General features: G+C 41.3%; 3 protein-coding genes across 3 annotated transcripts; 2 read left to right on the top strand and 1 right to left on the bottom strand.

Annotated features, from left to right (window-relative positions):
* Positions 1 to 3,707: 3,707 nt before the first annotated feature.
* LOC311113428 (pre-mRNA-splicing factor CWC25 homolog) lies at positions 3,708 to 7,757 on the top strand. The gene is made up of 9 exons (XM_084156639.1): positions 3,708 to 3,899; positions 4,390 to 4,562; positions 4,777 to 5,013; positions 5,138 to 5,207; positions 5,327 to 5,466; positions 6,254 to 6,335; positions 6,476 to 6,741; positions 6,879 to 7,052; positions 7,166 to 7,757. The coding sequence occupies exons 1-9, from the start codon at positions 3,882 to 3,884 to the stop codon at positions 7,278 to 7,280; spliced, it is 1,275 nt and encodes a 424-aa protein (XP_084012765.1). The 5' UTR covers positions 3,708 to 3,881; the 3' UTR covers positions 7,281 to 7,757.
* Positions 7,758 to 8,222: 465 nt separating this feature from the next.
* Positions 8,223 to 10,814, top strand: LOC311113796 (proteasome subunit beta type-3). Its single transcript, XM_084157108.1, has 6 exons — positions 8,223 to 8,347; positions 9,022 to 9,206; positions 9,328 to 9,435; positions 9,544 to 9,721; positions 9,824 to 9,918; positions 10,100 to 10,814. Exons 1-6 carry the CDS (start codon positions 8,345 to 8,347, stop codon positions 10,146 to 10,148), a joined length of 618 nt encoding a protein of 205 aa, XP_084013234.1. The 5' UTR covers positions 8,223 to 8,344; the 3' UTR covers positions 10,149 to 10,814.
* On the bottom strand, positions 10,639 to 23,228 carry LOC311113795 (phosphatidylinositol 5-phosphate 4-kinase type-2 beta-like). The gene is made up of 10 exons (XM_084157107.1): positions 22,570 to 23,228; positions 19,908 to 20,005; positions 18,701 to 18,797; positions 17,903 to 18,055; positions 15,765 to 15,911; positions 15,136 to 15,174; positions 14,314 to 14,427; positions 13,740 to 13,998; positions 11,940 to 12,043; positions 10,639 to 11,761 (listed from the first exon to the last, which is right to left on the bottom strand). Exons 1-10 carry the CDS (start codon positions 22,711 to 22,713, stop codon positions 11,681 to 11,683), a joined length of 1,236 nt encoding a protein of 411 aa, XP_084013233.1. The 5' UTR covers positions 22,714 to 23,228; the 3' UTR covers positions 10,639 to 11,680.
* Positions 23,229 to 23,711: the final 483 nt, after the last annotated feature.

Genomic DNA, 23,711 nt, shown 5'->3' with positions numbered 1-23,711 from the left:
AATCATTTCAAATTCCTTATATTAAGCAAACCAGACGGCACAATTTTCATTTTTTATTTATTTACAGATAGCCAGGGGCACACTCCAACACTCAGACATAATTTACATACGAAGAATTTGAGTGAGTCCCCCAGGTCAGAGGCAGTAGAGATGACCAGGGATGTTCTGTTGATAAGTGCGTGAATTGGACCATTTTCCTTTCCTTTCATTCAAAATGTAATGAGTACTTTTCGGTGTCAGGGAAAATGTATGGAGTAAAAAGTAGAATGTAATGAAGTAAAAGTAAAAGTTGTAAAAAATATAAATAGTAAAGTAAAATACAGATACCCCCCCAAAAACGACTTAAGTAGTACCTTAAAGTATTTTTACTTAAGTACTTTACACCACTGTGAATAATAATAAAAAACAGGTGTGGAGAGCCTTTACTCAATAAATATATTGGTGAATCAAGAATACAGTGGTTTGATTTATCCTGAAAGTTGCCAAATTCAATTGTTCAAGCCTGAAATATTTGAAGGTGAGAAAAGTGTACAATAGGAGTTGAACAGTAGTCCTATAAATCTACCCTAATAATCCTCACTAATCATGTAACTTTGATGATAACGGTCCATTCGTCTTGAACTGCGCGCCAGGCTACATATGGTCTGCATTCCATAATGATTCAAATTGGCTACATGTCCCAAATTCTTGCCCAACTTGTAATACATTAGCCTAATATGATCCACTATTGCTAGCTATCCCCAGGAACAACCACACAAATGTGACAGAGGAAAAAAAGGTAAACTAACGATGTAATGGAAGGATGCAAAATGTACAGTATGTGGGTATAACTGACGGTGGCTACAGGGAGTGGCTAATATTTAAACAAATTGTAAAAAATACAGTATAAAGTCCGGGCATACAATTATACCGTCATTTGCGGATGGCTACAGAAGCGTATTGCTTGGGTCTCCAAATGTCATCCTTACAGTATGGGGCCAGCTTTTCATAAACCACTGTAGAAAAGGTGATAGGCTAGGTTGATATGCTTCAGTTTGCTGCCATATGACTGGTTTCACATTTCTTTCCAGCTATCATAAGTTAAAATAGATCTAAAACAATTGTCATTTATATTTGCAATCTCCTTATCCAAACGGCTTACTCATTTACCTAGCTCTTATCAATAGCTTTTATCAATTTATAAATTACAGTGCATGGAGAATGGTGTTATTTCTATCGGGAAAAAGAAGGTAGATGTTGTTCCACAAGTGGAACCTGTTTGGGAAAAGGTGGTGGAATTATGACGGAATTAAGTCAAGACAAGGTCAGAATACAGCGTATCTGTAGACACACCTCCTCCACACCTTCATTTATTTGATCTCCACCCCAAACAAATAACAGGTGAATAGCATGCTATTCTCATGCTTAAGTTCAAGGTCAGAATACGTGTAGAGAGAAAACTGCATAAAAAGGAAATTACTTTCCTTTCTACACGTGCTTAACTTGGGTCGGAATTCCCCCCTTGTAGCTTTGCATTTCCAATAGGCCTACTTAGGAACACTTGATACATGTATTAAATAGGCCTATTTGCTATTTCTATTATTATCATAAATGCTATTATTGAGTTGTATGTGTTAGATAGGAGCAGATTGAAGATTATTTAAATATTATTTAAATGATCTGATTTGATGGATTACTGTAGTATGTTGTTGCAGTAGATATGAATTTAAACAATATTTTGTAACAATTTAAGTACTGCTGTACGATTGTTTGGTTTTGAGACTTGCTTGTAATTTTAATAGAGAAATGTTCTTTATGGAAATAAAAATAATAGTATGTTGTCTATTTATTCAGTACTTCATCATGATTTATTATAAAATGCACTGCTGAAGCCAGCTCATGTCTTACAGGTGAGATCACTGTGTGTGTGTGTGTGTGAGAGAGAGAGAGAGAGAGAGAGAGCGAGAAGGAGAGAGAGAGAGAGCGAGACAGATCAGAGAGCCATATGCTCTGAGATCACTCAATGTTAGTCACACTCAATTATCTACAATGATCAGAAAAAGATTATCAAGATGAAACTTATATGATAAACATTTTCATGGCAACTTTTTGGAAAACAGTTGCACAATGCTACACTGTGCAGTGTCCTTGAACGCACCCAGTACAGGTTTTTGATGCGGCTCTTGTCTTGAACGCATTCTGAGAGTAAGAGGAAAGTTAAAGGAGCATGGAGATGTCTTAAAGAGAAAAGGGGAGTCAGGAGAAGCATGGATGCAGAGTTTTCTATGTTTGAGATGACAAGGATGTTGGTGGGCTATGGGCAGACTGCTCCTGGAGAAGATAGGGTGTGTTATGTGATGTTTACGCTTGCACCGGACAGTGTGTTGGAAGCAGTGTTAGGGTTGTATAATAAGGTGTGGAAGACTGGGGTGATACCTGCTGGGTGGAAACGTGCGGTGATGTTGCCGTTTGTAAAACCAGGTAAAATCCCGCCAGGGCGGGCAGTTATAGGCCTATCACACTGACATCCAACATGTGTAAGTTGATGGAAAAGATGATAGTGAGTAGGATTATGTATTTCTTGGAAGTTAGGGGTTTGATGAGCGTAGCACAGAGTGGGTTCAGGACAGTGGAGGATGGTGTGAGAAGCTATAGGAGGACGGGTTCATTGTAATGGATGGAATTGGATAAATGGAATGGAGTCAAACGTGGTTTCCATGTGTTTGATAACGTTCCATTAATTCCATACCAGCCATTATAATGAGCCTGTCCTCCTATTGCTTCTCACACCATCCTCCACTGTCCTGAACCCACTCTGTGCTATGTGGAGTGGTGAGAGTAGTAGGTATGTACCAGTACAGAGGGATAGGCCAACAAGTGATATATGTTTCAGTAAGATTGGATTTTTAGCATTTATAGCAATGGTTATTAATTGTACTGCAGGGATGGAATGTAAGTCGAAGAAAATTGAGGTTGTGGTGGCAGCTGCAGAGAGGTATTTGGGTGTGCGATACTTCACATCAGAAGAGTTACAGGGAGTGTTACATTTACATTTACATCATTTAGCAGACGCTCTTATCCAGAGCGACTTACAAATTGGTGCATTCAACTTATGATAGCCAGTGGGACAACCACTTTTCTTATTTTTATTTTTTTTATTTTTTTTTATGGGGTGGGGTAAGGAGGGGTAGAAGGATTACTTTATACTATTCCAGGTATTCCTTAAAGAGGTAGGGTTTCAAGTGTATCCGGAAGGTGGTCAGTGACTCCGCTGTCCTGGTGTCGTGGGGGAGCTTATTCCACTATTGGGGTGCCAGAGCAGCGAATAGCTTTGACTGGGCTGATCAGGAACTGTGCTTCCGTAGAGGTAGGGGAGCTAGCAGGCCAGAGGTGGATGAACGTAGTGCCCTTGTTTGGGCACTCGTTTGGGCACGTTTGGTGATATCCCATCATTTCAGGTTGAGGGCATGAGGTAGGAGTGAATATATTTAAATAGTGGAGTAGGGTGGTGTTAATTATTTATAATATTTTTGAATTTGTGAGTGTAGTGTTAGATGGTAGGGTATTTCTTTATTTAATTTTTCAAGCAAAATATAAGGGAGTTGTACTCCAGTCTAGTAGGTGGCGGTAATGAAACAAATTGGATGCCAACTGCCGTTAAACCTCATCGAAGAAGAAGAAGAAGAAGAAGTAGAAGCACGCCTCCTTAACCAACCGGAAAAAGAATCAGAAAGACCGGAAGTACGAAGAAAAACACAACACGCTAGCCTAGCATGCAAATGTCGATGTTATTTAGCTAATAACATACATTTGTTTTGTCAGGTACAATAACCACATAGGTAGAGAAGACGTTTGTTCATATCTTATTTCTCAATTGGACCGAGTGGACGATCTAAGTCAAGATGGGAGGAGGTGACCTCGTAAGTATGAGCAAATATTAGCTTACAAAGCTAACGTTAGCACTTAACTAGCTAACTAACTAAGATAGCTACGCAAGTTTGTTTTGTTTATGTCTAGCAAGCTAACTAATCACAAAACCAGTTACATTTCACAAATGTGTTCGATATAATTCAATTACTGCCAACTTCTGAGCTAGCGTTTTGTGAAGCGAAACGCTATCACTGCCACGACAATGATGGCTAGTTGGCGTAGCTAGTTAGTTAACTAAGTTGACCCCCTAACTAAATTACGTTTTGAAGGTGTATGTATGTGTTTATTTTATATTTGTCCAGTTATGTTATGTTGTTGTTACACAACTACCTAGCTAGTTAACGTTACTCAGAAGTAGTAATTCCTTACCTTCCCTGAAGAATAATTGGAATTCAGAAAATGGTTTTATTGATTAATTGTAGTTATCTTTCCTTGTTTTGTTTAATTATATCGAACATCACTTTCCCTTATCTCTGTCAGAACTTGAAGAAGAGCTGGCATCCCCAGACTATGAAAAACATAGAGCGGGTGTGGAAGGCTGAACAGAAGCACGAGGCTGAGGTGAAGAAGATCGAGGAGCTTCAGAAGGAGCTGAGAGATGAACGAGCTCGAGAAGATATAACCAGATTCGCTCAGCAGACTGGGGCTCTAAAGTAATGCTCACCTCACTGACCCTTGTGATGAGGAGGAAGTAATAGGTATCACCTTGATAGAGAAACCACTGTCCTATCTAGGTTTAAAAATCAAATTAGTTAATTTATACTTTTCAATTTTTCTAGTGTTCCCTCTCACCACAGACAAATGGACAGAGATACTCCCCTTGGATGTTGTCACTAACACTCAACTGCTTTTTTTGTTTTACTCCAGGAAAAAAGAGGACCGGTTGGACTGGATGTACCAGGGGCCAGGTGGTCAGGTGTCCCGTGATGAGTACCTGCTGGGCCGCCCCATTGACAAGCAGATCACCCAGCAGTTTGAGGAGCCAGAGAGCGGTCCATCCGAACAAACCGGCCTCCTGCCTGGCTCAATCTTCAACCCCTCCACCCCTGCATCCACCCTCGACATGGCCGCCAAGATCAGAGAGGACCCGCTGTTTGATATCAGGTCAGTCACTCTTGTCTCTTTCTTTTAACATTTAGTGTGTCCAGCTAGCAACTGTTATACCATACATTGATGTTCTGCTGTTAGCCAAGAGCTGATTCTAATGACACATTTCTTATTTTTCAAGGAAACGAGAGGAGGAGAAGAAGAGGGAGGTCTTGACAAACCCAGTGAAAATGAAGAAGATCAAAGAAATGGTAAGTTGGATGGCTCCATTCAAACTGGAATTAAATCAGTTTCAGCCTGTTGTAGTAATAGTTACGGATGAACTGGGTTCTAAAGCAGCAACAGTTTTTCACTTTTTATTTTCTTTCAGCTACGTCAGAATCTTGAAAAGAAAGACAAGAAAAAGAAGAGGAAGAAGGAGAAAAGGGAGGAGAAAGAGAGGAGAAAGGAGAAGAAGCATAAGAGAAGGAGCTTGAGCTCAAGCTCTGAGGATGAAGAGAAAAAACACAGGTAAAAACTAAATCTAGCTTGCAGCATCTATTGTTGACGGCAACTTTTGGATGGGGTAGATTGTTTAACCCTATCAGTGCTGAGACCCCAGCAAAAAGGAGCTTTTCATGTATCTGACTTTCATTTATCTGCATGTCCAGCCCTTATATTTAGCGTCAGTAAAGTGTTTTACCATTTTATTTTCAGGACAACCAGGGCTACAAGTAAAACACAAACGCATTGACATAAGTAGTTGTATTAATGAGTTTTATTGACAAATGTCAATAAAGAGATAAGGTCCGCCAATGCAAAAAACGGATCAAAATGAATTTATATTAATGCTGTACAGAAGTTCTTTGCTCACTGAAAAATGAATATCCAACTAGTCAGTGAAAACTGTATGGCGTTTGTGATTGCAACTGTGAGCTTATTACAGTATTATAGACACTATGTCCTGGGATTTCCTATGATATTCTATCTAGAATAACCCCTTACCTTCTAATAACTCCTTTGGAGCTTGTGAGCGTCATAGAGCAAAACATGTTACGTGTTCGTGAGCTTTTAATAGTTTGTAGCTGAAACCATTCTGACTCTTGTTTCACAAACACCACTCTAGCTCAGCCGCCGTTAATAATCACACATACTAATGGTTAGTATCTATGGATGCAGAAGAAATAGATGAATCCAATGGTACAACCCAGAAGTCTGTAGCTCAAACACACAATGTTTAAAAGGGGTTAGAAATCCTAAACGTTCCAGCGTTCTGGTGAGACTCATTGGGTTAACTGAGTTATGTATCTTTCCTTAGGCACCATTCTAAAGAGGAATCCAAAGAGACAACCCACTCACATTCCCACCACCGCAGTGTCCCAGCTGGCTATGGACTACAGGTCAGTATGGCTCAATCTCAGTCTTTATATATTGACAGTGACACCATGAACGTTGTTAGATCTTAGTCCAATCAATTCAAAGTTACTTAAATCCTCTTGAGAGAGATGTGTACCGCTCATCGCCTAATTTCTCTCCTCAGTTTCCAGCTGGGAGGCATCATCAGTCCTCAAAGCCCCCCAACCACTCAAGGCACCGTTCTCAGGAGAGGAGCCACTCTCGATCGCCTCAAAGGACAGACGGGAACGGCCATCATTCCTCTCACAGGACAGACAACCCCTCCTCTCACAAATCAGAGAACCACTCATCCCACAGGACAGACCAGTTCAAAGTTCCACAGTTCCAGCGCCCCAAAGCCCCCAGCCCACAGAAAGATCGCTACCAAAGGCGTCAGAGCAGTACCACCAAGTAAGAGTCCACAGCACCAGTTTATACAATTAACACACTTGGGTTCAATCATCAGTGAACTAATGGTAATCGCACCACACCACCCCATCCTAAAGTGTTTTCTTATCCCTATATTTATCTGTCTGATATTCTCTTAGATGTCTCTCTGCTGAAGAGCTGGAGAAGAAGAGGAGAGAGATGATGGACTTTGCCAAACAGAGAGACGAAGAGCGTGAAAACAACATTAGAAGTTACAAACGACAGGATGAACAGGAGAAGGAGCGGGAGAAAGAGAAAGGTGGCAAGCATGACCGCAACGCTGGCTTTATCCAGTAAGTATCTCACTGACTGACACACACCGATATTTGTGCACGTATTGCATGCTTACTCTGGCTGTTGTCTGGTGATGTCTGGTCCTCTAAAACTGTTGCGTCCTTCCCTGCAGTAACATGAAGCTGGAGAGTGCCTCCACCTCTTCCTTGGAGGACCGAGTCAAGAGAAACATCCATTCCATACAGAGGACCCCCGCATCCCTGGAGAAGAATTTCATGAGGAGATGAGAACTAGAAGAAGCAGGAATGGATTGGTGTAAAAATATACACCAGCTACCACACTGAAATATGTGCACCAGTTTGCCAGGACTGCCAACTCATAATTTAAACAAAGCAGAAACTGCAGAGGCATCATGCATTTGCACTCAGGCCCTGTGAAACTGCCCCTTAGCCATTGCCCTGACTAAAGCAATGCAAAGTATCTGACTTCCTCTGTAATGGCAAAACTCACCCGTGTCATTCACCAGCAACAGCAAGCCATACTCACCTTTATAGAATGAACGATGGATTTATTTTAAGTGGAAATTGTATATTGTGTTCTCTGTAATGGTTAGAATTATTCAAACTACTTTTATCACACACAACCCTTTTGTCAATTATGTTCCTTGAATATGTTTAGTGTATTGCTGTAAAGGAGAAGAATTGTGTATCTTAATAAAAAATTGTTCCTAAAGCTCTTTCAGAGTTGGGGACTAACAAACTAAATACTGTCTTTGAGTTTACTTGTTGTTGTATGTGATTGTTTAAAAGTTCAAACACAAGTTTCCTACAAATTCTGGTTACTGCTTTGATACACCTTCAGAAAACTATGATAATTGAAAACGGCATATGAAGATGAAATAAATAAAAATTATCAGGCACACTGTTACCAGCGTCATCATAAAGTAGACATACATTTGAATGACTATCATGAAAGCCTTTTGGTTTTATAGGATTAGCCCATCTCCAGTGGTTTGGTGTTTCAGTCACAGGCTCATAGCTTACTGTTTTTGGTTCCGTAACTTGTCTTTATTTCCATTATTGTTTCACTTTAGCACGCTTCAAACAACCTAGGTACATTTGCACACTCCCCTAACATACAACAGTCAATGACAACAACTGTGGCCACCCGGAACTTTTTACAGACCCAATCATCGTGTAGTACCGAATGACGTCTCAAACAGCATGGTTGGCTGATTTCCGGTTGTTCCAAATCGTGTAGTCACTGTGGGATTGTTATCCGCAGTCATTCAAAATAGTGAACATTTACAAGATATTTCAAGGGCTAAGGAAGACACCTCAACGTATTCACGATGGTAAGATTATGCCAATAAAGAATGTATGCATGTAGCTAGTACTCGTGGTCCGTATATTGCAGATTGGTTTGTAAAACTAGATCAGCTAACGTTAGCAACCGGCTACCTAATCAGTATGGTAGCTTGCATTTAGCTTGCTAACGTTAGCTAGCTAGTTAGCCATGCCAAAAGTCACCTGCAATGCTAACTTGTTCACCGAAAATTTAACTACAGTCATTTTCCAAACATAACTACCACATTAACTCGCTACCTAGTTAGCTAGCTATAAACTGGATTATTGTCTCTAGTCTCTGACTGAGCTGACTAGCTAATGTTAGTACTAGCTATCTGAAGAGGGATGCAATTTGAGTCTGATGATGGAAGTTTATCATCTTGACGTTCCTAGTAGTTATGCCAATAATGTTTCTACTGATTCACCAATGTTTCAAGTAATGAAGGTCACCCGTCAAAGTTAGTAACTAACTCAATAGTTAGTGATGGAAATTACGTTGGCAGGTAGCTTAGTGGTTAAGAGCGTTGTGCCAGTAACCGAAAGGTCGCTGGTTCTAATCCCCGAGCCGACTAGGTGAAAAATCTGTCGATGTGCCCTTGAGCACGGATAAGAGCGTCTGCTGAATGACTAAAATGTTTGGGTTTTGAAATTGTCCCAATAATATTCTCTCCCTCGTCTCCAGTCTATTATGTCCTATAATGGTGGCGCCGTCATGGCGATGAAGGGTAAGCAGTGTGTAGCCATTGCAGCAGATCGGAGATTTGGTGTACAGGCTCAGATGGTGACCACAGACTTCCAGAAGATCTTTCCTATGGGAGACAGACTCTACATTGGCCTGGCTGGCCTGGCTACTGACGTACAGACAGTGTAAGTGTGCCTTGGTCCACCAGTGCACCTCTTCTTTCCCAAGTTTCTGAGTATTTGGATGGTCAGTGCAAGGGATTGGCCTTGCAGGTGATCTTAATTATCCGCTTTATTTCTCAATCAGTTCCCAGAGGCTCAAGTTCAGATTGAACCTCTACGAGCTGAAGGAGGGGCGTCAGATCAAACCCAAGACATTCATGAGCATGGTCTCCAACCTGCTCTACGAGAGGAGGTGAGTTTACTGATGTGAAGAAACACAGTATTTCATATACAAGTCTACACTTCTGCCTTGGTGGCAAGTCCGTGACTGATCCTATAACAAATGTGAATCCCTTGTCAGATTTGGGCCATACTACATTGAGCCTGTGATCGCTGGTCTGGACCCCAAGACCTTTGAGCCATTCATCTGCTCCCTGGACCTTATTGGCTGTCCTATGGTGACAGAGGACTTTGTTGTGAGTGGCACTTGCTCAGAGCAGATGTACGGCATGTGTGAATCTCTCTGGGAGCCAGACATGGTAGGTTATTGTGTACTGTATTGTAAGATAATACATTGAGTATGATAGTTGATTATATCTCTGACTGTCTTTATTTACAATGGTTATTTTTGACACCTTCAGGAACCAGAGGACCTGTTTGAGACCATCTCCCAAGCCATGCTGAATGCAGTGGACAGGGATGCCGTTTCAGGCATGGGTGTCATTGTGCAAGTCATGTAAGTACAGTCATACATTTCCTTTTCTACTGCCTACATTTTGGATTAAATACTTGTTCAATTTGTAATTAATCTGAGGATTCATACAAATGACATGACATTTAGATGGTGATAGTAGTAATGCTCAGGTCAATGTTGTAGTGACAGTACCCAGTGCCTTGATTGACTTCTTCTTTGACAGTGAGAAGGACAAGATCACCACACGTACCCTGAAGGCCAGAATGGATTAAAGCTCCTCTCCCTCAACCCCGCATCTCTACCAACTCCCACTATTTTGTATGAAAATGATAAACACTGCGTGTACTGTTTTTCTTAAGATACTGTTCAATAAAATTAATGAGTATTAGTGTTACAATGCTTCTGGTTTGCCTGGTATGTTATCTGTGTGCAAGTAATGAAAGATGAGGGCTTAACTTTGTTAAATGTCAGATTATGATAACTGGATTATCTGTTCTGTGGTGACTTAATAAAACAGGGAAGGATGGGCAGGATAGTCTGCAGCCTAATTCAGAAATCTCAGAAGAATACAGGCTCCAGGGACTAATCTGAATGAATTGAGCGGCTAAACGGCTATTGTCTGTTGACACTTGTCTCATGAGGATATTTAGCAGCGCTCTCGATACAGAATAGGTCATTAGAACCTAATTTAAAACCACTGTGACAAGGCACAATAAAGGAATGATCTTTGTTAGTCAAAGGTGAGAAAATTAATTAATTAGATTCAGGAAAAAAACAACTCCCTTTTTAATATGTAATGAATCCTTTTCAAGTAACTTTTCTGATCCTAATGTCTGTTGGTAACAAAACAATACTGTATACAAACAAATGCTACATTAATGTAAACAAGATATAAAAATGATTCTTATGGTAATAAAACAAGCACTTGCTTTAGTATTCCCCTTTTTATGTTGATTTTCTTTTACCAACCTCCAAGTTCACGGTAAAAATGTCAAAAGTTTTCAGAACAATATGGCAACGTAACATTCAGACATTTATGTTTTTCTTTTTTAGTCATAATGCTCAGATGCTAAATTCAGTGGTTTGACGTTTCAACTAACTGGCGGAGTCATGTACATTTCAGCCATGCATTTTGATATTGCATTAATTTACGTAAAACCCTTTATATATTAATTAATCTCCTGTATTCCCAATTTTGTTACTGTCGGCTGCAGATCTCCTGACACGTCAAGGAGGCAGAGTTTGTAAACGCCTGTTGGCCACTCGGTCAAAAGATTCATGCGATCTGACCGCTTCTGTGTCTGTGAGAGATGTGTGTACTTGTGTGTGTCTGATAAAATAATAACGAACGGAACCCCAACAGACGGTACTAAACAGACTCCTACTGCTGAAGCTGACACTCTTTCAAGGCATTAGTGAGACAGTTCCCGTGCTGGCGTGAGGACTAGTATAAGGTGACAGGGAAGGCAGAAAGGGGGAGGGTCTCATATCATATAGAACTCTGTTTCACAAGCCTTCCTCGTCGAGCGCTCAGACTGAGGAGGCTGGGCAGGGGGAGTAGGACTTGGGACCTGGGGGGAGAAGAGACGCGTTGCTTTTTTTAGAAAGAGTCCGGCGCCCCCTCTCTGTGGGTCAATGTAACAGGCTCGTCATCTCTGTGAATCCTTTCAGTCTGTCGTCCCCAGGGCGGGAGGGTAATGGGTGGGGCTAAATCAGGTGGGAGGGGCAGGAGGAGCGAGAGAGAGGTGGGTGTGGCTGATGGATCTATGACAGGATGTGATTGGCTGGGGTAGGAGAGATTATTCTATGACAGGATGTTGGACATGAACTCAAAGAATCTTTTGGAGTACTGCTCTGGGTTTACGGTGGAGATCTCTGCCCCAGCCTGAGGGAGGGACAACAGAGGATAAGAGTTCAGTGCAAACATACAGCTACAATTTATATGTAATAACACATCTCACAAGATCATCTTCTACTTGAAACGACTATATGATCTAGCATCTCTGCAGCCTAAACACTTGGCTTTATGTTTCATGTTTGGTCAGAGCTAGTCCATTACTCACCCCATGTTTCACAGTTTTGGCAGCATGTGCAGCTTTTTTCTTAGCGTCGTAGTACGTGAGGATGTCGATGATAGCCATGAAGTATACTTCTTTCTTCACAGCACCTACCACAAGGAGCAAGACAGTGCATAGGAGTATAAATAGAAAGTATTACTTTTCACTGCGCAGTCCCATGATGTCTCTGTTCTAAAATTAGTTTCATTTTCAATGTTAATTAAGGATGCACTATCGCTCCACCATTTACTGGTTGCTAAAGTTCTAATAGTTTGTGACAAAACAAGCAAGTAGAGAATCATTGTACCGTCTAAACTGCTGTGAAATGTCTTTTCCATAACTAAAAATATTGTATTTTCAGCTGGTAAAAAAAAGAAAGAAAGTAAAAGACACAAAAACTAAACTTAAGAACGGGAAGCATAAAAATAGCGCACATAGAACAGATCTACCGCTTCTTAGACTTGCTTTCGATGAGAATGACAGCTCTATAACACATATTTCTATGTGAATTTGGTTGCGTCGGCCAAAAAGTTACATATTGCAGCTTTAAGACAGACAACTTTGATTAATTATCAAGAGATAGATACAGTGCACAGGAAGCTGCTGAGGGGAGGACGGCTCATAATAATGGCCAGAACGGAGCAAATGGAATGGCATCAAACAAATGGAAACCATGTGTTTGTTGCATTTGATACCATTCCACTCATTCTGCTCCTGCCATTACCACGAGCCCATCCTCCCCAATTAAGGTGCCACCAACCCCCTGTGATACAGTGCCTTCAGAAAGTATTCATACCCCTTGACTTATTCCACATTTTGTTGTGTTACAGCCTGAATTCAAAATCGATTAAATATCTTTTTTAAATCTTATCCATCTACACACAATACCCCATAATGACAAAGTGAAAACATGTTTAGACATTTTTGCAAATGTATTGAAAATGAAATAAAGAAATATCTAATTTACATCAGTATTCACACCCCTGAGTCAATACTTTGTAGAAGCACATCTGGCAGTGATTACAGCTGTGAGTCTTTCTGGGTAAGTCTCTAAGAGCTTTCCACACCTGGATTGTGCAACATTTGCCCATTGTTATTTTAAAAAATCTTAAAGCTTTGTCAAATTGGTTGCTGATCATTGCTAGACAATCATTTTTTTTGCAGTATTATTTTAGTGCCTTGTTGCAAACAGGATGCATGTTTTGGAATATGTTTTATTCTGTACAGGCTTCCTTTTCACTCTGTCAATTAGGTTAGTATTGTGGAATCACTACCATGTTGTTGATCCATCCTCTGTGTTTTCCTATCACAGCATTAAACTCTGTAATTGTTTTAAAGTCCCATTGGCCTCATGGTGAAATCCCTGAGTGGTTTCCTTCCTCTCCGGCAACTGAGTTAGGAAGGACGCCTGTATCTTTGTAGTGACTGGGTGTATTGATACACCATCCCAAGTGTAATTAATAACTTCACCATTGCTCAAAGGGATATTCAATGTCTGCTTTTTTTTTACCCATCTACCAATAGGTGCCCTTCTTTGCGAGGCATTTCAGCTTTTAATTTTTAATTCATTTGTAAACATTTTGAAAAACATTATTCCACTTCGACATTATGGGGGTATTGTGTGCAGGGCAGTGACACAAAATCTCAAATTTAATCCATTTAAAATTCAGGCTGTAACACAACAAAATGTGGAAAAAGTCAAGGTGTGAATACTTTCTGAAGGCACTGTAGATAGAGAGTAGCACAAATATAGCACAATTGCATAACAAATCCTTTGACACAAACTCAAGAAAGAGAGTCTCTTACTGTCGTTGCTCTTGATTGCGTAGACGTCCACGGAGGGGTCGAACTCGCCAGGGCCGAAGAACCCGCCAAAGTTGAGGGGGTTCCCAGGGCTGTCTGGAGGGGTGCCGAAGGAGCCGGTGAGTGCTCCTCCCATCCCATCGTTCTCATACTCCTCCTCCTCTCCGCCGGCCTCCACATCCATCTCCTCCTGCTCTGCCCGGTCCACATCATGGATCCCTACCAGCAGACTGTAGTCCATGATCTTTAGAGTGGCCAGGAACTGATGTACACAAACAAGGGAGAGATGTCAGATATTGCAACTAATGTTATTTGGGGAAATTTCCCTGGAGGACAGTAAACTCACTATTCTTCTATTTGTCAACCTAAAGTCATGTCTTTGTTCACAGGTACTTAGGTGAAACTGGTTCAAAGGACTTGTGGTGGTTAATAAATATTAATCTAGAAACAAAACACAATGTGCAGAAGTGCTCAGTTGCCGGAGAGGAAGGAAACCACTCAGGGATTTCACCATGACGACTGTAATGATAATAAAAAGAAACGGCATCAAATCGAGCAGCCATGAGAGGTCTCCTACCTCTACGTCGCGCTTTAGTTTCTCCAAGAAGTACTTCTTGTTGTCATCTCCTATCTGCAGCTTCTGGCCTTCGTTCAGGAAGTCGTTGTCTTTAAAGGTGGGGAGTTCCTTGGCCTGAGCAGAGTGATAGAAATTAGAATCAAAATATTCACACTAATGGCAGAGGTCTTTCTTGCTGTTAATTTTGCTACATGAAAATTAGGGTTATCCACTCATTATCCTTGGATTGACTTTTTTGTGAGAAAAACAATTTCAGGTATTTCCTCTTGGTGTAATGGTTAAGACGTTGGGTTCCTGAGCGCGAGGTCCGCAGTACGAATCCGACCAGTGACATTGGCTCCACCAGGTTCTGTCCGTCCGTCACTGGGCGTGAACCAGCAACCTTCTGTTCCCAACAACAACTCAGCACTCACGAAGCAGTATTACGTACCGCTCTACAGAAGACGTAGCCAGGAAGGGAAATAACTACTTCTAGGTTTCAGAGCGGGTAATGTAACCCCCACGATGGAAACTACTAGCGCACACACAGCTAGCTATTCCACATCGACTCCACTCACCCCCTTTTGACTTCCCCCTCTGCGCAGCATAGACAGCAGTCGGACATGGCCCAACTGTGGATGTGTTATTTCATTTGAGCTTCATTATCATTAGATGGAAAAATCATTACTTCTGCACTTTTATAATGTATTTTGGGCTGTAAATGAGTTTTGTTTTTTGCTGATTAGTTGAATGCTTTTTTAGAATGATCCACACAATAATTGTTTGGGTCCTGTCATTGTACTCCAACACTCCTCTCATCATCGTATATATAAATGAACACACCTTCTCTTTGTCACTGGCTTCCCTTGAGACCGTGGAACCCTGAATAAAAAAAGAAGAAGATATATCACAGAGATGTAATGGAATGCTGAGAGTTAGAGACAGACATTCTTTTCATCTTTGTTCCTCCTTTGTTTCTCCTGGACTTGACAGTATGGTTATAACATTGTCATATTTCAGATGGCAGAATTGTTTCCCCCAAAGAGTGCCTGGCAGCTGCAGAGATGTTTATTGTAAGGGAAATGGTGTTCTGCGAGCCAATAGGCATGCACGCCGTTACACCTCTAATCTCAGTGTTGTTGCCAGAGCACAAAGAGACAGATTTACTAAGCTTTTCCACAAGAGCAGCATTCTTCACCATTTCCCCTTCTAGATAATAAATCACATAACCATTGGACCAGACAATAGTCTGTAAATCTAGCCTTAAGTAAGTTCTTGGAGCCTCAAGTGCTACTGGGAACCGGAATACTCTGCAAGCACCCTATGCATTGAGCTTGCTACAAAAGCCCTTAGCCCAATGAGCGCTAACAGTGTTACAGCTGTAATTGTGCTCCTAGTGCCCTTAGTGCCCTACTGGAGTTAGTGTACTACCAGTAAGTGTTCTCCCAGTTAGTGTGTATATAGACACCTACCTTCAGGTCGTACTTGCGGTGCACGGTGAGACGGTGGCTGAATACATTACGAGTCACCACCATGTAGGTCTCCACCCCATCCACTGTTAGCCTGTACATGCCCAGGAACTGGGGGAGCAGCGTGCTGCCATGACACTCCACTATGAACTGAGGAGACCAATGGAGGAGGAGGGAAACACAGGGAAAGGAGAGAGAGGAAAGAGGAAGGGCAATGAGTAATGCAAAGGAAACAGTGGGAGAGATCCAGTAATGAAGTCGGCATAATTGTTGGCTATTACAAAAGGATAGTCCCACCAAATCTGACAATTCACAGGTATTTCTTCAGCACCACATTGAAAGGTCTTCAATATTTGAATCCAACATGCTCTCTTCAACATGTATTAAGATGTATTAAGAGGGTGTATGTTTGTACAGAAAACATTTTTTTTTTATTCAAACGTGTTATACAGTTGAAGTCGGAAGTTTACATACACTTAGGTTGGAGTCATTAAAACTCGTTTTTCAACCACTCCACAAATGTCTTGTTAACAAACTATAGTTTTGGCAAGTCGGTTAGGACATCTACTTTGTGCATGACACAAGTCATTTTTTCAACAATTATTTACAGACAGATTATTTCACTTATAATTCACTGTATCACAATTCCAGTTGGTCAGAAGTTTACATACACTAAGTTGACTATGCCTTTAAACAGCTTGGAAATTCCAGAAAATGATGTCATGGCTTTAGAAGCTTCTGATAGGCTAATTGACATAATTTGAGTCAATTGGAGGTGTACCTGTGGATGTATTTCAAGGCCTACTTTCAAACTCCGTGCCTCTTGCCTTGACATCTTGGGAAAATCAAAAGAAATCAGCCAAGACCTCAGAAAATTTTTTTGTAGACCTCCACAAATCTGGTTCATCATTGGGAGCAATTTCCAAACGCCTGAAGGTACCACGTTCATCTGTACAAACAATAGTTTGCAAGTATAAACACCATGGGACCACGCAGCCGTCATACCGCTCAGGAAGGAGACGCGTTCTGTCTCCTAGAGATGAGCGTACTTTGGTGCGAAAAGTGCAAATCAATCCCAGAACAACAGCAAAGGACCTTGTGAAGATGCTGGAGGAAACAGGTACAAAAGTATCTATATCCACAGTAAAACGAGTCCTATATCGACATAACCTGAAAGGCCGCTCAGCAAGGAAGAAGCCACTGCTCCAAAACCGCCATAAAAAAGCCAGACTACGGTTTGCAACTGCACATGGGGACAAAGATCGTACTTTTTGGAGAAATGTCCTCTGGTCTGATGAAACAAAAATAGAACTGTTTGGCCATGATGACCATCGTTATGTTTGGAGGAAAAAGGGGGTTGCTTGCAAGCTGAAGAACACCATCCCAACCGTGAAGCACGGGGGTGGCAGCATCATGCTGTGGGGGTGCTTTGCTGCAGGAGGGACTGGTACACTTCACAAAATAGATGGCATCATTAGGAAGGAACATTTTGAGGATATATTGAAGCAACATCTCAAGACATCAGTCAGGAAGTTAAAGCTTGGTCGCAAATGGGTCTTCCAAATGGACAATGACCCCAAGCATACTTCCAAAGTTGTGGCAAAATGGCTTAAGGACAACAAAGTCAAGGTATTGGAGTGGCCATCACAAAGCCCTGACCTCAATCCTATAGAAAATGTGTGGGCAGAACTGAAAAAGCGTGTGCGAGCAAGGACGCCTACAAACCTGACTCAGTTACACCAGCTCTGTCAGGAGGAATGGGCCAAAATTCACCCAACTTATTGTGGGAAGCTTATGGAAGGCTACCCGAAACATTTGACCCAAGTTAAACAATTTAAAGGCACCAAATACTAATTGAGTGTATGTAAACTTCTGACCCACTGGGAATGTGATGAAAGAAATAAAAGCTGAAATAAATCATTCTCTCTACTATTATTCTGACATTTCACATCCTTAAAATAAAGTGGTGATCCTAACTGACCTAAAACAGGGAATTTTTACTAGGATTAAATGTCAGGAATTGTGAAAGACTGAGTTTAAATATATTTGGCTAAAGCGTATGTAAACCTCCGACTTCAACTGTGTGTGTGTGTGTGTGTGTGTGTGTGTGTGTGTGTGTGTGTGTGTGTGGTAACACCCACCTGGTGGTACTTCTTGAGGATGTTGTGCATCTCGGCGATGTCTTCGCTGGACACCGTCTTGATGACGAAGCGGTGGTCGTAGCTGGACAGGAAGCGGTTGCCAAAGCGACCCTGGGAGTCACTGTTCAGCGGGGCGCTCCTCGTCAGGGAGTTCTGTTGATGATCCACCACAGGAGGGAGGCCGGGGGAGGGAGACACATACAGAGCAGAAAATAGAGGCTTTGAAATGAATGAAAAGCCCTTTATAAATAAAACGTTTCATAATTATTTCACGAGTTAATAATGGATCACTGGATTGCATTTACATAGAGCTATTTCAAGATCTCAAAAACGCTTCACATTGCGATCCATTTAGCAATGCTACCAAGATAGTTGAACTTAATGTAATAAACTATGCTTGGTATGATTCTCTAAACAATAAAAACTCAGGATAATCTTTAAGTTCTTATCAACAAATGCTGATAAAGCATTACTACATTGGGTTGAAGGAAGAAATGCTGATAAAGCCTTACTACTTTGGGTTGAGGGAAGAATTGGAATCTGCAATGAGTCAAACTGGGCAGGGAATAACAGGGAGTTCCCTCTGGTACTTTGTCTGATCTACTCTCTCCTCAACTGTCCTTTACCCTTTTGACATTACTGAGCACTGCTCAGTGAGCAGTGCCGAGCCAAGTAAAAGTCTATACTCATTCTGTCTCAGTTCACTACTGTTAACCCATCCTCAACGGTCTTTCTCTTCAGTTAGCCCATCCTACTTTCTTCCCCTTAGACATCTCCACACATGAGACCATATTTTACCTGGTAATCCTGGTCATCGATGCAGAACCTCTCCCTCAGGTTGCGGAACACCATAGGGCAGTACTCTTTGAATTTAAAGCGGCTGGGCAGGTTTTCTCTGAGAGGTACAAGAGTGTTGAAGAGAGTGTTAATAGCATACTACAGTAAAGGTGTTTCACTACGAGGATGATTTGCATTGCAAAGATGCGCAGTTAAGTGTTCAATGAATGTTTTGACTATAACTCCAGTATAGTGTAGTGGAGATCGCCAGAGGCATGATTCTGATTTTACTTATGCAGGAAAATAAAAGTAAGGCATGTGATATATCAGAAGTTGTGTAATAGAATTATTACCAACCTAAAATAGTCATATAATCATATAGTTTATCCGTGTTTTAAACCAATTTTCTGTAAAAAAGCTTCTAAAATATATGTAAACAGACCATAAATGTCTGAATTTGTGTTTCCTTGGAAAGCTGTGAGTGCTATTACATTGTACAGTACTTGTTGCATTACAACTTGTCAAGTCCTATCATCAACTGATATCAGCCAGTGTATGGCTGTGGATTGATTAAATTGTTTGAATGGAATGTTGGCATATTGGCAGTTAATTTGACAAATTTATGGAATCATTCCTCTAAAACTGTCTGGCTATCTAAATTCTTCAAATGTATTTCTTTACACAATATCTTATCACAAGACTGGCAAACCATGGTTGACCAACTCCCTGACCAAAATGGTTCATGTCCATTCTAGTATTCTAATTCTATAGTTAGTCCATTAGAAGAGTCAGAGTGTTGATGTAATCTGAGGAAAACACTGGAATAGATCAAGGAAATGTGAGAAGCTCTTGACCAGCATACTAGAGGTTCTTCACCATGAGGATTATTTGCATTGCAAAGCTGCTCAATTCATGTTTTGACTATAACTCCAGTGTAGTGGGGATCGCTAGACCCATGGTGAGGTATATTACAGGTGATAGAGGAACTTGATCTTGCTAGTGATTTTAAAAAACACCACATCATAGACCATTGGGCCAACCAAACCAAGACCTTCTCTCTCCTAATCAGTAGCATAACATAGTGTTAACAGATTTCAAAGGTAGTACCGTAATGTATATGTAAGACAATGCAGCTAAATTGGCCTCTTGTTTGAGTTTATATGGGCAGTGATATGGTGTGCAGTGATATGGTATGGCAGGTTGTAAAGTTAGGACTCGGGATACCTACTTGTTAAATAGGTGGTTGTCCACTTTGATCTTACTGTAGGCTTTAAAATCATCGGGCATCAGCATTACTGGTACAGGCACGTTACTTAACTCGTTGATCTGAAACAGAGGGGAGATAGAAAGAGTAGGAGATCAGAATAGAATGGTAGAGCAGGGAGGAGGTCAACACACTAATTCCTACACCAGACCAAACTGCAGTGAACCAGTGTCTATTTACTGACAATCATTCACTTTGGACCAAAGCGAACTGACAGCAGTGCTCTCTGGCTGAGTCCCTTGTCACACTGATGATCTTATCTACCGAGACAGATTCACTGTAAGGAACGGACTGATTCCCCGAGCGAGCCCTCTCCATAGATTTATGAACTCCAGACAGTAAGAGGAGAGGCAGGGAGGGAACGTGAATAAACGCTTCAAAGAAAAAGGAGACAAGAATACATCCAGGAGACACAGACGCTGCTAAAATAGGAGAGAAATGGGAAAAGTTACCTTGAGGTAGAAAAATAATAGCATATGGAGCACAAACACATTGAGTTGTATGAAATATGCAGGACATAGCCTAGTAGCCTATCATAGAGCTGGGGTTTTGAGTTATATCAGGCCATCTCCTAGACTGCTTCAAGGGATACACTCTCATTCAACTGTCTGACATGCTATGAGGAATCACTGTCTAACATGTCCACAGGTTAAGCTTTGGTAGATAGTGTCCTTCAAAAGTATCATCATATTTCTTTGTTATTAGAGGCATAGCTTAATGCCTTCAGCAGGCAGACACAATCGAGATCTGACTATATGATGGATTATGTCTAATCATCCTACACACAAAGTTTGATGAAGGTGGTCCTTTGTAGCTCAGTTGGTAGAGCATGGCGCTTGTTAAGCCAGGGTAGTGGGTTCGATTCCCGGGACCACCCATACGTATAATGTATGCATGCCTGACTAAGTCGCGTTAGATAAAAGTGTCTGCTAAATGGCAGATATTATTATACGTTTGATGAAGGCTCATATCAGATTTGAAGATGTAGGCTATTCCCGTGTTGGAAAGCCTGTAAGGCTGGCATTATCTACCATCAAGACCGAATCTATGTTTTTGAAGGGAGTTTCAATTAAATCTGTGTTTGGCTATGCTCTGACTGACAAAGGTCTTCTCTGAGCAAAAGCTTAGCTATGCTTGAAACTGAATTCATCCAGCTTTATGACTAGTAAAAAATTGTTACGACTGACTACCAAGATCAAATATATTCTGGTTATGAGAGCTTCGAGGACAAGGCTCTTTGATGTCTTTCTTGTATTATCCTAAATTAGCCTGCCGCCGACACCCAGCATCCACCACACACAGAACTTGTCTAAGATGATTATTGCAGAATGCCTCACAGGATGATTATTACAGCTTCACTAAATATGCTAATCGGTTAATTCATGCCATTGTTTTCTCAATTTTAAGCATGTATTCTTTCCCTGGTCTACAAGAACTGCCTATTTGACTATGGTCTATATCTATCCATATTATTCTCATATGAAGTATTGAAATATACATAAAATAGGCTCACTAAAAACACAGCAAGTAGAGGGGGAAATCAATTGAGAAATAATAATTACAGACAATATATTATACATGCAAGAAGTAGGCAACATATTGAAATGATGCATCAGCACTGTTTGCTTATTCAAATGGTGAATGAAGCAAATCCAAAACTGCAAGCCTGGGGCATCATATTCATGCCAGAGATATTGATCTGGAGGTGTCAGTCAAGCAGGGAAGGGGGTGTGTTCGCCTACTAGTGCTGGCCACAAAAATAGAGCCTTGAAGCTCTCTGCAATGCATTTGGTGATCTCTGCATTAATGTGAGTGAGAAACTTGATGCATTTGGTGAAAAACAGCATCAATAACGTGTATTTTAGGATGTGTTGAAGACACCGTCCTTACTTCTCCCACTCAAATTAGACCAACTGTAAGCCTATTATTTTTATGGTTGAGTGTTCAAACGTGTACTTCACACGAAACCACATTAAATCACGAATACAGGCTAGAATCTGCAAATGTAAGATTTGCTGCTTTATTTTGTCTGATGACGCCTTCTCATTCATTGATGCCTGTAAAACAATAGGCAGGCAGGCTGCAGTTGGGGCTCAATGCAACCTGCTGCTCTCCAACAGTCACACCCCTCTCTGGCCTGCGCGAGACAGAATGAATGCTTAGGTTGGAGCAGTGCTCACGATCTCCTCTCCTAAACAAAAAGTAGTTCACTTCAGACCACCACACATCCCTCGTTCTACAGAAGATGTTATGCAGCTTGTGCCAAATAATGCCTGCATAGTGCGCGGGTAATGTCAAATGTTTATGTTCAACGTCGCAGCTATTTGCTGCACATTTTTAAAGCGCACGCGACTGGCACGCCAAATAGCTAGATTGTTGCTACATTTATATTCCTGACCAGCGGGAATGGTGAATGAAGGGTTAGTCGAAGGGTTAACAGCTTTCAGTTAAGCATCAGACTAAGTACCTGGATAACACCCATACACTACAGACTAGACGATGGATGAGCTCTACAATTGGCTTTTATCAATCAAGTAACTGGGTAACTATCGCGTTACCGTTAGCTAGTCAAAACACCACATTAACAAACAAGCTAGCTTGGGAACATGAACAAAAATACATTTACCGTATGGTTGACACCCCACATTAAAACGCTGAGAATAGGCTCACTTGCACGGAATAATTTCACTTTCTGTCCTATAAAATGTTTCTTTTTCGTCTTCGTTTTGCTAGCGCTCAACGGCGCAACGCTGGTACAATTGGATGACATGTCTCTTGTTGGGAATAATTTAGGCAACGCAAGACAGCACTGTAATAAAGCAGACTCGCTGGGTATTATCACTCCAGACAACGAAATGTGCAGTAAGAGCGTGATATCTATAAGTGCATTGTCGTATCCGCTGTCCGATTTGCAGTGTCTTTGAATCAAATTAGATTCTGTAGTAAATTAACGGGATTGCATGTTGCGCGGTCACCACCCTTCCTCCCCAGCAGGCCACGGTTCAGTCCGGAGCAGCACACAGACCAGCTGCTGGCATAGATAGTTAGCCGGCCATCTAGCTACAGGCAAGGTTGCCTTTAGCTAAGCCGCAGTCTTCGTTGAGAAGTAATATACTCTTGGTGGACGATTCCTCTCCTTTCTGGTGTCGTCTGCTATCGAGAACGATTTGAGGTGATTTTATTTAGAGGTTAGTAATCCCATTATGATGCGCCTGAGATTGTTGTCACCAGTTTTGGGGTCTCCTCAAGATGGCGTCTAGACTGAACATCGCAACGAAGTGCGCCGCCAAGAGGCAGAGAGTAGAAGCGCGCGTGCTGTAGTTGGTACCTTGAAAGTGTGGGAGGCAGCGACATTTTGGGGAGAAAATCTGCAAATCTCTGTATTTCTAAAAGCAGCTGATGGCAAAATGAATACTATGAATCAGATATTAGGATTTTTCATAGAGTAAATGGCTCATTCACTACTGAATGGTGATTATGAAGCAGAAAAGGCATACATTTCACGTGTAGACCTATGGCTATAAAGCTTTCACTTTTTACAGTCAATCCTACAATAAATCCTATATTATAGTAATCAATGGTCTAGTCAGAATTTTAGGTTTGTCTCTAGGGGGAGCATTGTCAAGGGGGGCGTGGTTTTCAGTCTAGGGATGGTTGTCAAAAAGACAATGTATGCAATGACTCCTTCATGAACAAATGTGGTTAATGTATAGAGAGGACTGTGTTTTAGCGACTTATCAGCGACAGTTGTATTTTTTTAAATAAAAT

Source organism: Coregonus lavaretus (genome assembly GCF_964263955.1).
Source record: "Coregonus lavaretus genome assembly, chromosome: 40".
In the NCBI taxonomy this organism is placed as follows: Eukaryota; Metazoa; Chordata; class Actinopteri; order Salmoniformes; family Salmonidae; genus Coregonus; species Coregonus lavaretus.
The sequence above is the reverse complement of the archived record's forward strand: the minus strand, read 5'-3'. Positions and strand labels throughout refer to the sequence as shown.